The following is a 15,121-nucleotide window of genomic DNA, read 5'->3' as shown; positions in this document are numbered from 1 at the left end:
GTGTAGAACAGGCTGGTGGAAAGGAACAATATTTTGAATGACATTTATACTTCAAACAGCCATAAGAACAAAACATAATTTTAGATTGATGTAGATTTATAGATAGGTTTCGTTCCTGGTGTTAGAAGTGAGTTTATTGAAACATTGTATACTACAGAAATACTCGTATACCTTAAATAAAACTGAGATGAAATATAAATGTGGTACTCATAATGTGCTAAATAGTGAACAAAACCATTTGCTTCTGAAGTAAGGGAACAACAAATAATGGAAAAGCCTTGACAACCAATTTTTGTTTCTGCAGAGTGGGAAATTATTTTAAAATACTGACACTGTCTTCTTAAAGAGAGAATAATTTCCCTTGGCCTTAAGTAACATTCACACTAACCAGTGAAGCGTCTTAACATTTGAATTGTTTTATTAGATGGCTCGAAGGTAGATACACCTGACCGCCTGGAGTACAGATTCTTGGCGGTTTGTAAGGGTGCATTGGAGATAGAAGTTAAAGCTCCTTCAAATGCCCATGTTGCACTCACCACTGGACCTCGTGAGGCAGATCCAATGTATGAATTAATTCTGGGAGGCTGGAACAACAAAGAATCTGCTATCCGTCACAACCGCACTAAGCCAGATAAGGTACTAAGTCCTCTAACAAAAGCACTATGTTGCCAGATTTTGAGCATAATAAATGATTCTAATGAAAGTGGAAAGAATTCAGTTAACTATTTAGTAAGCTGTCTAAATTACCAAATAAGTCATTCAGTACTGTTCTTTCATAAGTGAGTTCTTCATTCTCCATTACTTCTCACCTTCAAACAGTATTTGTCCAATGCAAATGCTAACCTTTTAAATTCACAATAGACCGTACTAATAATCCTGCAGTTCTTATTTCTTACAAGTTTAGCTGCCACCCCTGAGAAATTTTGTTAAACAAACCAACCACTTTCTTTCTGCATATAATAAAAATTTTTCTGTTGTTCTAGTCACTAATTTCTGTTCATGACCTACAAGTAATTACTTGCTTCTTTAATAACTTTCCCCACAGCTGTAGTATTTATACCATTGGTAGCCTCTATACTGAAGTCTACACTCAGTATACATTAGATTTTCATTCAGAGAATTCTCAAACTAAAATAGTCTTACACTGAATTTATAAAAAAATAAAAATATTAAGGCCATAACTCTAAGCAACCTGTAACACAGTAATAAGTAGGTGTCCTAAAATTAGCATTGTATGTGACACTGCAAAAATTTGAAAAGGTTCATCTAGAGACTCCTGGACTGCTGCACGATGGTGAATTTCGCCGGCTGACTATACAGTGGGACAAAGGTGTAATCCAGGCTAAGAAGGACGGCATCGTGCTGATAGAATGGCGTGATCCAGCGCCATTTGGTATCTCGCACTATGGTGTGCGAACAGCGTGGGGGGCAACTGGTCACTGGAAAGTGCGCAACTCAATTCCAGGGTCAACGGGACCCCAGCATATAGTTGCACCTCGTGCAGGTATTAGAAGAGGGTGCACAGCCACTGATGGCCAGGGATTTGTCAGAAATCGACTAACGTATGCTGCCTCAACAGCATGTGCTTGTGCTTGAGGTTATCAGAGAAATCTCTCATTAACAGAAAATCTTTCTTCTTTGTGTGCTGCAATTGAACTAAAATTCTGGTGTATCGGACCTTCTTGCATTTGAAAACTGGTACTCATTTTGTGATTGAATGTATTGTGGACTGAGACTGACTCAGTTTTAGATAGTTCATGTAGTCTCAATGTTTTTTCCTCTAAAACTTTAAATTCTGCAGTTCTAGCCTAATTGTTCCTCAACAGCTTTTGTGTGCTACTAGAATAGTCACAAGTTATACTTGGGAATGTGGGGACAAAAAAAATATTCATGGAACAGGTAATATTTTGGACTCAGTGTAAAATGCAAATAACAACAGTCAGACTGTCAGTACTGTGAAAGTAGAATAGCAACTAAAATGCATTTACTCTGCAACTGAATTTGTCATTGGAACATTAATGAAGTACTTACTGTTGCTTATGCATGGCTGTCATAAAGAGCAGATACATAATTATGAACTTGCAGGAAATATTGCAGCTTAAAATAAGCTGTCACATGCATGGTTTCATTAAAAAAGTAACCTACTACTTCAGAGCTTAGAAGCAAACAAAAATAATTTACATGCTTCATTTTAAAGTGTGATGGAGGAACAAGGTAAGTGAAATAACCTTTTTAAATGTTAACACAATACTAAAGGTGTCTGTCTTTCTCTAACATGTAACTAAAATGTTGTAGTGTGTGGTATTTAATTTAATACTAAATTAAAAGTTAAAACTACAATTAAGGAAGGAGCAAACTTGGGATATCTGCAAAAGGCATCAGATTTTGCACTTTATTTCAGTAAATGTAGCAGGCTGGAATGTAGGGTTACCTGCAGCAGAATTTTTTCCATCTGCCCTGTCTCCACCAAAAGGGGAAGCACACTCTTTTATACAAGCAGAGATATCTCAAGGGCTTTATGGTATGTGGAAATAACTATATGTAGGAACATTTTGTTAAAGGCCAGTGCAGAAAGCTGTGGAGGGGCAACCAAGGTTCTGAAAGCTAACAAGTCTGTTAGCTCTGATATGCATCTCTATCAATTATTGTTCAGTAAAATCTTTGGATTGTAGTTTATGCTTAGATTAAAGCTTTTTTTGAAGGTTACTCCCCTTCATTGGCCAGTTGTTTGTCTACTTGTTTGTTTTTTTTCTTTTGTTTGAAAATTATCCTAATAAATACAAGTTCATAATCAAATAGAGAGATATTATTACAGTACTAGCAAAATAAGTTCTTGTTAATATAGAAGGAGGCAGTATCATTGAACGTGTTCAAAAGTTGAAATATGTGTAGCTTTCAGAATCAGTGGTTCTCCTAACTAGGAGAAAAAGAAGTCTTTTTAGAACACTGATGTGAGACTCACTTTACATTTTATGTTTTCATATAATTGCTTTTTGTTAACACTCCCACATAGACATTTCTGGTTGGTGAACTCATTCATTGAAGATCACTGTGGGTATTTTAAACTAAAATGATTAAAGGTTCCAATACAAATTAAAGCACAGAATAAAAGAAAGTCTACTACAGATTTTTACTCAACTGAATGAGTGTTAAAAGTACAAAGCACACAAATGTAAAATATTGAAATCACATATTTAAGAGAAAAAAGAATAAAGATTTTAGTTAATATCTGCTTTATGTTCATTGTAATTCCCCCCCCCTCCCCCCCCCCCCCCCCCCCTGCCACGCCCCACCCTTAGTAAGAGCTTCTGGGTGGAGCAAATCACTTGAATTTAGATCAGTATTGACTTATATCCAGTTGCAACCAGCTTTGTATATGAAACAATACTGTGTGCAATAGCTTTGCGATACACATTGTTAAATGCTGTTTCTTTTAGCTGCTGGGTAATTTGCAGGAATAAGTATCATAAATGAACATGACACGTTGTTATAGTTTGTTAAGCAAATTTCTTATGTAATTGTTATCTGTGTGTCATTTCTGATTTAAAGAAGCACGGAATGCAAGTATGTGTTTCCTGCACTACAAGAGGCAAAGGAGATGTGTTTCCTCAGCACCATTTCTCTACCTGTGGCTGCCTGAGTGTGTGGTGGGGCATACTTGGTCCACTACTTGATATTTAGAATTCATTTATACTTGCTAGTATCAGTGCCTACTGTTTAGAGAGCCCTTAAAAATACTTGCCATGGATGGCAGAAAAGGCCGTTTCACACAAATGGGAGTATACTAATAAAGCTGAGTAGCATTAAGGTCTGGAGACTTTCTAGGTCACACTGTTGTTAACTCATTGTGCTCCTCAAAGCACATGTAAACAAATGAAGTCAGTAACTTGTTGGCATCATCATCCAGTGGCTAGTGGTGTCGCCTTTGGATCACTGGGTCCCGGGTTCAATTTCCGACCGGGTTGCAGATTTTCTCTGCCTGAGGACTGGGTGTTTGTGTTGTCCTCATCATTTCATCGTCATCATTCATGACAGTGGCTAGATTGGACTGTGTAAAAAATTTGACTGAGTAAAAATTTGGAATTTGTACGGGTGCTGATGACCGCGCAGTTGAGTGCCCCAAAAACCCATCATCATCATGATACTGGAGAATATTTGCACAAGAATGAAGATCTATGAACATCAAATGACAATCAAAGGTGATACTGATATCCTGATGTTTCTTGACACTCCAAGTGTAAAGAGTACACAATTCTTTATGCTTCCTTAAAGAAAGTTGCCATGTCAAAGAATGACATAGATAGCATTGATACTGTGTCCTTTCTTTCTGATTAATAGGAGAACCACTGATTACATGAGACTAAGGCTGTCCTGTGAAGAGGATGGTGTCATGCTAATGGGTTCAAATCATGTGAGCTGTTGCTCTTGCAGATACTCATAAAAAATCTGAAAATGTGGTGTATATCATTGTTCACTTAGCACACAAGCTGCATTACATGAAATCATCTTTAGACTTGTACTTGCAGATACCAACTGGCTTGTGACAGTTACAATAATGTAATTGGTCCAATGTGAAGCTCTCATTTGAGTGTATTTACAACAGGCCATTGTTAATTGAAACAAGCTTCAATAGTAAATCCATAAGGCAGTTTACAAAAAATCAAATTTTTAACACAATTTTACTGCACTGTCAGTTGATATGCATGGGCCTTCTGAAAGTATGCATAATTCATCATTTTGTTAATATAAAGACCTCAGGACATTTAAAAACAGAAATGACATTTGTAGTGAGATTTCTTTGGAATTTTCTATGAGATGCTACACTTTGAGTCAACAAAATTTTGATTATCAGTGGCATAAATTAGCTCTTTGCTTCTTATGTCAGAATAGATTTGTATTATAAGTGTGCTAACATAATTTCTACATCCTGTTGATAAAATTAATGAAAGGGACAACACATACTGCAATGAAACATTAGAGATATGTAAGAATTACAAATCCATTCCCTCAGCTGGGACTAGCATGGAAATTACCCTCTCTGTGCTGTTGTCCCCCCCCCTCCCCCCCCCCCCACACCTGTTTCCCCCCTTGTTTAAAAGGCTCAGTTGTGAAAAGTCTTTTGTGTAAAATATTTATCAGAAATCAATGATGAAGGGAGCAAGTAAACTACAGAATCCAACAGGACAGCTTTCTGCTTGGTCACACTATCAGTAGACTTACTCTTATTAATAATGTTTCAGTTATTTTATTTTTATTTATTTTTGGCAGCTCCTCAACCTGGTTGGAGTCTTCCATCTGCTCCAAGTGGTGGTGCTGCAACTTGGGTACCTGCTAGGGCAGGTGAAGTGCCACCAGGTGCTGTTCCCGGTGGATATGACAATGAGCAGTTGTATGTTGGTCGTGCTCGTCATGAGGGTGCACTGATTCCTGGAAAAGTACATCCATCTCATGGAGTCTGCTACGTTGCCTGGGGTGGTCAAGAACATGGCAAAGAGGAATACGAAGTACGTACACGTGGTTATACCATGATCAGCCGAAACATTATGACCACTGACCTGCTATTGATTTAAACCCATCCAGGTGGTAGCAGCATCACCTGGCAAGGAATAGGAATGACTGCTACACACACACACACACACACACACACACACACACACACACACACACTCACACTCTCTCTCTCACTCACTCACTCACTCACTCTTGGACACATGGTGAAACCAAGATGAAACTATGTCCAGACATTGTGGAGTTGGGCAGCCACCCCTCATTACAGACGTCAGAAGTCTAGGTTGGGCAGTCTGGTAAAACAGGACAGGCACTGAACTGTGGCAGAATTAACATCAGACTTTAATACTGAGCAGAGAAAAAGTGTGTCTGAACACACCATGAACCGAACACTACTAACGATGGGCTTTTGCAGCTGACGACCCATGTATGTGCCAGCGTTAATACCACGGCATTGACAAATATGACTGAAATGGGCACATGAGTCAGCACTGGGTGTTGTTGCAGTGGCAGTGTTGCACAGCCTGATGAATCCCAATACCTTCATCATGCTGATGCTAGGGCATGAAATGTTATCTTCCCTGGGAGCAGTTCCTTGACACTGTACCATGGGATGGAGACAAGCTGGTGGTGGCTCCATTATGCTCTGAGGAACATTCACATTGGTACACTTGGGTCCAGTGGAGCTTGTGCAGGGCACCATGATGGCCAAGGAGTATCGTCCACTGGTTGCAGACCACATACAGTCCTTCATGATGATGGTGTTTCCTAACAGCAGTGGCATTTTTCAGCAAGATACACCATGTCGCAAGGCCAGGAGTGTGCTGAAAATGTGTTTGAGAAACACAGGGGCAAGTTCGAATTGATGTGCTGGCCTCCCAACTTGCCAGAAACACATCTGGGATGTGACTGAATGTGGTGTCAGAGCTCATCATCATCCTCTCCAGAATGTGTGGGAATTATGTGAATTATGTGTGCAGATGTGGTGCCAATTCCCTCTAGAAATCTACTAAGGTCTTATTGATTCCATGCCATGACATGTAGCCACTGTTATCTGTGTCAAAGGTGGACATACTGAACATTAGTTAGGCAGTCATAATGTGCTGGCTGATCAATGAATGTCCACAAAAGGATTGTGTTAAGTATATACTCAGTTGCATTTTCCCCCATTTTGGACTGGGAGATCAGCTTAATGACTGAAGTAACAGAAAGAAACGAGGTGTGAGTGTTGGAGGGAGCAGAGTATAAATTGAAAGAAAAAGTCCCCATCTGCTGAGATCAGAGGTGGTAGTGTCAGATCTCAGGACAGAAGGTGAAATATACATAGAAAGTAAGATTAAAAGTAGATAAATGGCAGAGGAAACACTTTCCAAAACAAAATGTCAAACTGACACTGGTAGTCGGCCTATTGATACACACATTTGGAGCAGCAGAGTAGGGTAATACATTTTTATCAAACCAGCATGGCCATTCCTTTAAAGTCAGAAACAGACAAAATACTAATTATTCCAGAACTACAACAAACCCAAGAAAAAAAAGATTTATAGAATACTTCATTGTAGTTAATTGAAATAGCTACTGTTTATTTTCCAATGGTAACTTAATATTTATGTGACCACAAAAAAGAAAGAAAATTAGAAGGAAAGAGGTTTCAGAAATTTCAGTACTACAAATACAAATTTAAAAGTGGAAAAAATTATTACCTAGCTTTTACAACCATTAGTTCCTTCTCGTGTAGGAAAGAGGGATACATTTGGGAATGTTATGGAAGCTAGAAATAGCTGTTTTCTAATTAAAAATGTGTTTATCAATGGTACTGAAGTTTTGCATCCTAAAGATAAATAACACCTAGCAATGCTGCCTTTATTTAATTTGTTTTCTCAAGTACACTCTTATTTTAATATTGTTTACATCATGACATAGATGTTTATCATGACACAACAGTTATTAATGTTCCATTGGCCTAGAGTCATATTTACAGTAAACATTGCACACTGTCCTGAAGTTAACAGGAATGTTCAGTCCTTGAAGTTAGATATTAAGATACACTCCTAAAAACTATCAAAAGTGTACAGACAAATAGTTTATATTTCAAACAAAATAGAGAAAACTAATAAGCACAGCAAAAACTTTATATATAATCATAACAGGCAAAAAATGTGTTTCACTACTGATTACTCCAGGCTGTAAATGGGTCTTAAAATTATACATATAATAAAACATATATAGTCTATAATAAATTGAACGCATAGGCATTAGAAATTGAAGATAATAGCAAGTAATTTCAATATTATCTACATTACTAAATGATAAAGCAGCCACCTGCTCAATCCAGTATCAGTACAATCTGACATTTGTACATATTCCATACAACAAATTTGATCATTGTAGATAAGTGTTATAAAATGATATTTCTGTTTACATATGGTTACATATTACCCCAAGAATTATCATCCACACCTAATTACATTGAACATTCGCACGTTTTGTGACAATGTATTTATTACTTTATGAAAATGTTTAAAATATTCTTGAGTTACTCCATGTTCATGAGGAGTACTATTTCACTTGGGCTCTGTGGAAGGTAGATAATTGTATTTGTTTTCCTTGGAAAATATTTATTGTGTATTTTTGTTTTTCTGATATGTTCTACATTCTGGAGGATCTCCTCACCATGGATTTATTTGGAATGCAAAGTACATCTAATCTTATCTCCCATTCCAGATGCAGATTGCCTATCTAATGGAATCCAGGGGCAAAAAATTTAATTTTGAAGTTTTTCAGATAATTATTGACTGAACTCAAATTTAAAACAGTCATAATCTACTCATTAATAGGTATAATCTATTGTTAGTTTTAGCAAAAAAAGTTGTGTATTTAAGATGGAAACTGTGTTTTAGTTTTGACGCAGTGTAACTCGTGGTGTGCAAATTATGCAGACTACATCAACCCAATATTTTAGAATGGGAGCGCTTAGTTACTTCCAACAAATTTTGCACATAATTTCAAACCTTTACAGAACTTTCTCACTGACACCTCTTGAAATAATGAAAGGAAAATAAGTTTCCTTACTACATTTTTTCTGTTCATGCAAAAACATTTAAGCACTGTGTATGGCATTTGAATTTATTATTTTCTTACCAGGAACCTTATTCACAATACATTTTACAAATATCTGGGGGAGGGAACCAGGAAAGTTTGACATAGGTGAGCTGTTTTGAGAAATAAAATTACCATTGATTAACAGTCTGGATAAGAAAGACACTGTTATTGAATGTGTGTCAAACAAAATGTTGAAGGGTAAAAATTCTTCTATTTTGCCGTAACTCATTCAACAACTTCTAAAATTAAATTTAAGCAATTCTAGATAGTCTTCAGCAAACTGTTTGGCAGATGACTTCTGAAGTTCCAGAGAGAGTTATCAAATAGACCAAAAAGCTATCCCACAAAACATTAATAAATACCTTCTCTGAAAAAAATGCCTGGAACAGATAGGTGGTCTGTTCAAAAAATTCCATGACTTTCATAATTTCGCACTCATGGTGTGTTGGAGTGAAATGCGGTTGGCATCCCTGCACATGCCCGAGTTTAGTGTTCAGTGCTTTATCAAGTAGAACGTTATGTCACACAGTTTGTGAATTCAGAGGTGGCAGAGTTAGAGAAGCAATGTGTCTGCATGAATTTTTGCATGAAACCAAAGAAAACCTTTACAGAGATGCACCAAATGATGCAAGAAGCCTATGGCAATGAGTGCTTAAACTGTACTAGTTGTGAAGACTGGCTCATGCAGTTTAAAAATGGCCAGACAGAAGTTAGAATCACTCTCATTCATGTCAGGAACGTCAGCAAAACTGTGCATGCAAATTGATGGTTGACTGACTGACAGATTGCAGAAGAATGTAACATCTTAGTTATATCCTGTCATGAAATCCTGACATGGCATCTTGGAATGTATTGTGTTGCCGCCAAGTTAGCCCACGGCTCATGGGTGTACAGTTATGATGTTGAGACGAAGATTCAATCTTCACAGTGGATCAAGAAAGGTTCTCAAAGACCAGAGAAAGCTTATCAGGTCAGGTCAAATCTCAAAACCAGACTGATAGTTTTCTTTGATTTTGAAAGAGTAATTTATCATGAACTCGCGCCACAGGGATAAACTGCTACTTGATGGTACTATCGTGTTGCAACACCCATGAGAAAATGTGAGAAGCAAACACCCTGGTATGTGGTGAGACAATTCATGGTTCTTGGATCTCAGTAATGCACCTGCACGTTCATCCCTGCTGGTGTGTGACTATTGTACAAAAAACAAAATCACTGTGCTGCCTCATCCTTGGTACTCTCAAGACATGGCCCTTGTGGACTCCCCCCCCCCCCCCCCCCCCCAAAGTTGAAAACCCCATTGAAAGTATAGAGATTTGCAACTGAAGATGAGATAAAACAAAATTTACAAATGGTGCTTCATGTGATCCAGTAAGTGGCATATAAAGACTGCTACCAGAAGTGGAAATGGCATTGTGAGTGGTGTATGAATTGTGTAGAAGAATATTTCAAAGGATACCATGCATAATAAGTAAAAGGTAAGCTTAGAAAAATTTTGTGGACAAAGTTCTGGAATTTTTCGAAAAGACCTCACAGTTAGGAACTCCTCATGATGGAAATGTAGTGTTTCTAATGGCAACAAATAGATCTGACATGTTTGAGGATGTCCACATTGAAACTGGTATAAGTGACCTCGACACGGTTTTGTCAACAATGATTAGCAAAGGATAAAGGACAACTACAGCATGCAGAAATATGTTTAAGTTCAGTAAACTAGGTAAAAAATCAACTAACTTGAAACTTTTAGCACAGGACTGGGGCAAGTACAGGAACTATGGTTGAAGTTTAAAAGAGTAGTTGACCATGCACAAGATAGATATGTACCCAGTAGAACAGTTCATAAAGGGAGGGAACCTCAATGGTATACAGTCTGTGTAAAGAAACTTCTAAAGAAACAGAGATTACTGCATGGTAGGTGTAAAACAAAGTGTAGGGCTATAGATAAAGATCTTGAATGAAATTCATTTGGCTGTCAAGAGAGCACTGTGCAATGCCTTCACTTACTACTGTAGCAGAATATTGTCAAATGGTATTTTACAAAACCCAAAGAAATTCTGGTCATATGCAAAGGCTGTTAGTGGCACAAAAGTCAATGTACAGTCCCTAGCAAATGAGACATGAATGGAAATTGAGGGCAGCAAATTAAAAGCTCAAATGCTCAACTCCATTTTCAAATGTTGGTTTGCAAAGTAAAACTGAAGAGAACTGCCCCGATTCAGTCCTCATACCACTGAAATGATGAATGAAATAGTTATTAGTGTCAGTGGTGCTGAAAAACAACTGAAATAATTAAAAATGAACAATGCTCTATGGTCTGATGGAATCCCAGTCGGATTCTATAGAGAAATGTGCAGCTGAGTTAGCCACTCTGCTCACTATAATCTGTCATAGGTCCCTCAAACAAAAAACTCAGCTCAGTTCATGGGGAAAAGCACAGGTCTACCTGCCTACAAGAAGGGTAGTAGAAGTGACCAAGAAAACTACTGTCCAGTATTCTTGACATCACTTGTATATGTCAGTAGAATATATTCTGAGCACAAACATAATGAGGTATCTTGAACAGAGCAGCCTCCTTAATGACAACCAGCATGGATTCCAATAACATCATTCGTATGAAACTCAATTTGCACTTTTCTCATGTTATGTAGTGAAAGCTTTGGATCAAGTCAGTTTGGTAGATGCAGAGTTTCTTGAGCTCCAAAAAGTGTTTCACTCGGTACCAACCTATGCTTAGTGTCAAAACTATGATCATATAGATATTAAGTGAAATTTTCAACTGGATTGAGAACTTTTTGGTAGGGAGGATGCAGAATGTTCTCTTGGATGGAGAGTCATCAACAGATGTAGAACTAACTTTTGGGGTGCCTCAGAGACCTTTGCTATCCATGTTATATATTCATGATCTTGCAGACCATGTTAATAGTAACCTCAGTCTTTATACAGATGATGTAGTTATACATAATGAAGTACTGTGTGAAAGAAGCTGCAAAAATATTCAGTCACATCTTGATAAGATGTCAAAGTGGTGCAAAGATTGGCAACTTGCTTTAAAATGTAAAATTGTGCACTTTACTGAACTAATACATGTAGTATCCTATGACTATAATATCAATGATTCACTGTTGAAATCGTCCAACTCGTACAAGTACCTGGGTATAACACTTCATAGGGATATGAAATGGAATGATGGCATAGGTTCAGTCGCGGGTAAAGCAGGTAGTAGGCTTCAGTTTATTGGTAGAATACTGGAGAAGTGCAATCAATCAACAAAGGAGATTGCTTACAAATCAATTCTGTGACTGGTTACTTTTGTGTCTGGGACCTGTACCAAATAGGACTATCACGGGATATTGAATGTATACAGAGAAGGGCAGCGTGAATGATCACATGTTTCTTTTATCCATGGGAATGTGTCACAGAGATCCTGAAGGAACCAAACTGGAAGACACTTGAAGATAGACATAAACTATTCTGAAAAAGTCTGTTAACAAAGTTTCAAAAACTGGCTTTAATTGACGACTAGGTATATATACAACAATCATGGGATGGGAAGAAACCCTAACAATGGTATAATGGTACGTACCCTCTGCCAGGCATCTCACAGTGCTTTGTAGAGTGTATATGTAGATACACCATTTCTCCCTGATACAATGAGGACAATTAATTGCAAAGTCTCACATCATTATGTTGTAGCCTCATTTTTATACAAAAATATCTGTTAAACAATGAAATTTAAAGCCTAAATATAACACGGTGATTAAGAATCCATACTCCATTTGGTCTGAAGGAAGATAAAAATGAGTAAAAGATATAATCACATTTTTTGTAACTTATCCTCATTGCATTAACGTGATATGAACCTTGTTGTGCAGGTACTGTGTGGGTGTGAGGCTGCATGGGTGCCAGCTGCCCAGGGCCAAGTTCCTGCGGGTGCCTTGCCTTCTGGAGAAACTGAAGATGGTGAGCCACTCTTTACGGGGAGAGCACAACATGAAGGAGCTATGTGTGTTGGAAAGGTATGTTGGAAGTGGCAATGAAAAAATCTTAAGTTTGCATTCTGAAGTTGTAAACACAAACGTGTGTTTACAATTGTCAGTGTTTATCTTTAATTAGCATGCACAGTACAGTCAGAAATTTATTGTTATCAAACTGTAAAAAATATGAAGCTTGTTTTCGAACAAAATAAATATAAAATTAAATTCTATACTGGTTGAATCATGGGAAAAACAAAAATTCATGGGGCTTATACCTTTACATAAAATGTGTATCAGTTTGAAAAGTGGTAGTGTTCCTAAAGTACTGATACATTTGTTAACTGCTGTAAATGTTTGTGTGTTGCAGGTCCAAGGAAGTCATACAGTCTGTTACATTCCGTATGGAGGTCAGGAGATAGCATACCCAGAATATGAAGTTCTCGTTGCCAAGTGAAAGACTTCCTTTTGACAGCATCTTTATAGTGCCACAGTTGTGCCTTTTGCCATAGGCTGCATTTAAAATGTTAAATGGAATACTATAATGCTTAAAACATGTGTATTGACATAAATTTGTGCTTCTACAGCACACTGCAGATATTATTATTTAAATTATGACTGGTTAAAATGTATGCTAAATAAAGGCATTATGCTGTCAAGATTGATTGAAATTAATTATAAATATTTGTTGTCCAATTCTTTTTATATTAGGGTAGTTTGATAGAGAAAAGCTATAAGTTATATTTCAGAAATGATGACCTATTGTCTGCTTCAAAACAGAAACCTGAATTTTTAGATTGTCTATGTAGTAAAGGAACCACAGATGTAACCTTAATTCTATTTTCTTAAAGTAACAATGTGCTGTACATAGCAAACATACGCATTACAGTTGTCAAATTGGTTATTGGACTCTTAAACAGCTGTTCACTTGATGTCAAGGACGCTAACAAATTGTGCTAATGAATTGCTTCTATTTTGATAGATCCTTCTACATTTGTATTACAATGAGCACAATAGCAATAATTATGTTTAGCAAAGATCTGGAGAAAGTGGAGCTATCATTGTGTAAGCTATATAGTTCAATAAAATTGTACTATATTTAAATGATACTGTGTTATTTGGCTAAATTATCTTTACAAACAAAATCATACCTCAGAATGGATAGTATCAGATTTAAAATATGAGTACCCACTAAACTCTAATATGATCAATTTTTTGTTTTGTTCTGAAATATAACGTGTGTGTGTGGCTGGCAAAATTACTCCTATAGCTCACGTCATGTTGGAAGGTGGGCCTGTTTTCAGCAGTTCTGCACAGCCCCACCATCAACTGCTAGTAGTCAATAAGATTAATTCTCTTTCTGAACAGCTAGCCATGAGTTACAAACTGGAGTGCGAGTATCTCTCTCCCATGTGCTGTGATGTTGCTGCATTTTGCGACAATGCAGTCTCTTTCACAGAGTGACCGAATTATTCACTCAGATGTTGATGTTAATTTCTTGTAGCAGTATAGATGTGAATGTATATCTGTAAACACTTTAGAGTGATTTTTAAATGAAAATGTCATGTGATGGCAATAAACGTGAAGTTCCTCACAATTAAACTTTAATTAAGTTGCGTGCCTATGGAGTATCATCTTAGTCGTGTGACTGGTTTCATGATTTCCTGTCAGAAAGGTCACTGTACGTGGTAACAGATGGAAAATCGAGTAAGACAGAAGTGATATCTGGCATTTGCAAGGATGCGTTACAGCTGCTCCTCTGTTTCTGATCTAGTAAAGGATTTAAGAGACAATCTGAGCAACCCTCTTCGACTGTTTGCAAATGATGCTGTGGTTTATAATCTTATAAAGTCATCAGAGACTAAAACACATTAGAAAACAACTTAGACAAGTTATCTATGTGGTGAGAAAAGTGGCAACTGACTCTAAGCAATGAAAAGTCTTAAAGTCATCCACATGAGTAGTAAAAGAAATCCACTAAATTCGGTTTACAGGACAAAATACACAATTATAAAGGCTGTAATTTCAACTAAACACTTAAGCATTACAATTACGAATAACTTAAAATGCAACTATCGTATGGATAATGTTGCATGGAAAGCAAACCAAAGACTGCCATTTATTGGTAGAACACTTAGAAAATGTAACAGGTTTACTAAAGAGACTATTTACACTATGCTTTTCCGTCCTCTTCTGGAGTATTGATGTCAATTGTGGGATGCACGGCAGATAGAACTGATCGAAAAAGTTCAAAGAAGGGCAGCTTGTTTTGTATTTTCATGAAACAGGGAAGATACTTCCTGGGATATGATATGCGAATTGGGGTGGCAATTGAGAAAAAAGTGTTTTTCATTGTGGCAGGATTTTCCCATGAAATTTCAGTCACCAACTTTCTCCTCAGATTGTGAAAATACCGTTTGTATTTGCTGCGCACTGTTAGACAGGGAAACGGTAGAGAAATAGCTTGAATGTGGTTCTATGAACGCTCTGCTAGGCACTTAATTGTGAATTGCAGAGTAATCATGTAGATGTACATGCTT

The 15,121-nt window shown here is 37.2% G+C and overlaps 1 protein-coding gene across 1 annotated transcript in view; it reads left to right on the top strand.

Moving 5' to 3' along the window:
* Window positions 1-13,685, top strand: part of LOC126088124 (uncharacterized) — a 49,431-nt gene extending 35,746 nt beyond the window's left edge. Inside the window, exons 4-8 of the mRNA XM_049906229.1 lie at window positions 425-636; window positions 1,261-1,504; window positions 5,269-5,504; window positions 12,483-12,626; window positions 12,952-13,685. Coding sequence (XP_049762186.1) covers window positions 425-636; window positions 1,261-1,504; window positions 5,269-5,504; window positions 12,483-12,626; window positions 12,952-13,038 — 923 coding nt within the window. The 3' untranslated portion in view covers window positions 13,039-13,685. The remainder of the gene's footprint in view (window positions 1-424; window positions 637-1,260; window positions 1,505-5,268; window positions 5,505-12,482; window positions 12,627-12,951) is intronic.
* Window positions 13,686-15,121: the final 1,436 nt, after the last annotated feature.

Source organism: Schistocerca cancellata, chromosome 6 (genome assembly GCF_023864275.1).
Source record: "Schistocerca cancellata isolate TAMUIC-IGC-003103 chromosome 6, iqSchCanc2.1, whole genome shotgun sequence".
In the NCBI taxonomy this organism is placed as follows: Eukaryota; Metazoa; Arthropoda; class Insecta; order Orthoptera; family Acrididae; genus Schistocerca; species Schistocerca cancellata.
Note: the sequence above shows the minus strand (reverse complement) of the source record. Positions and strands in the feature narration are given on the sequence as shown.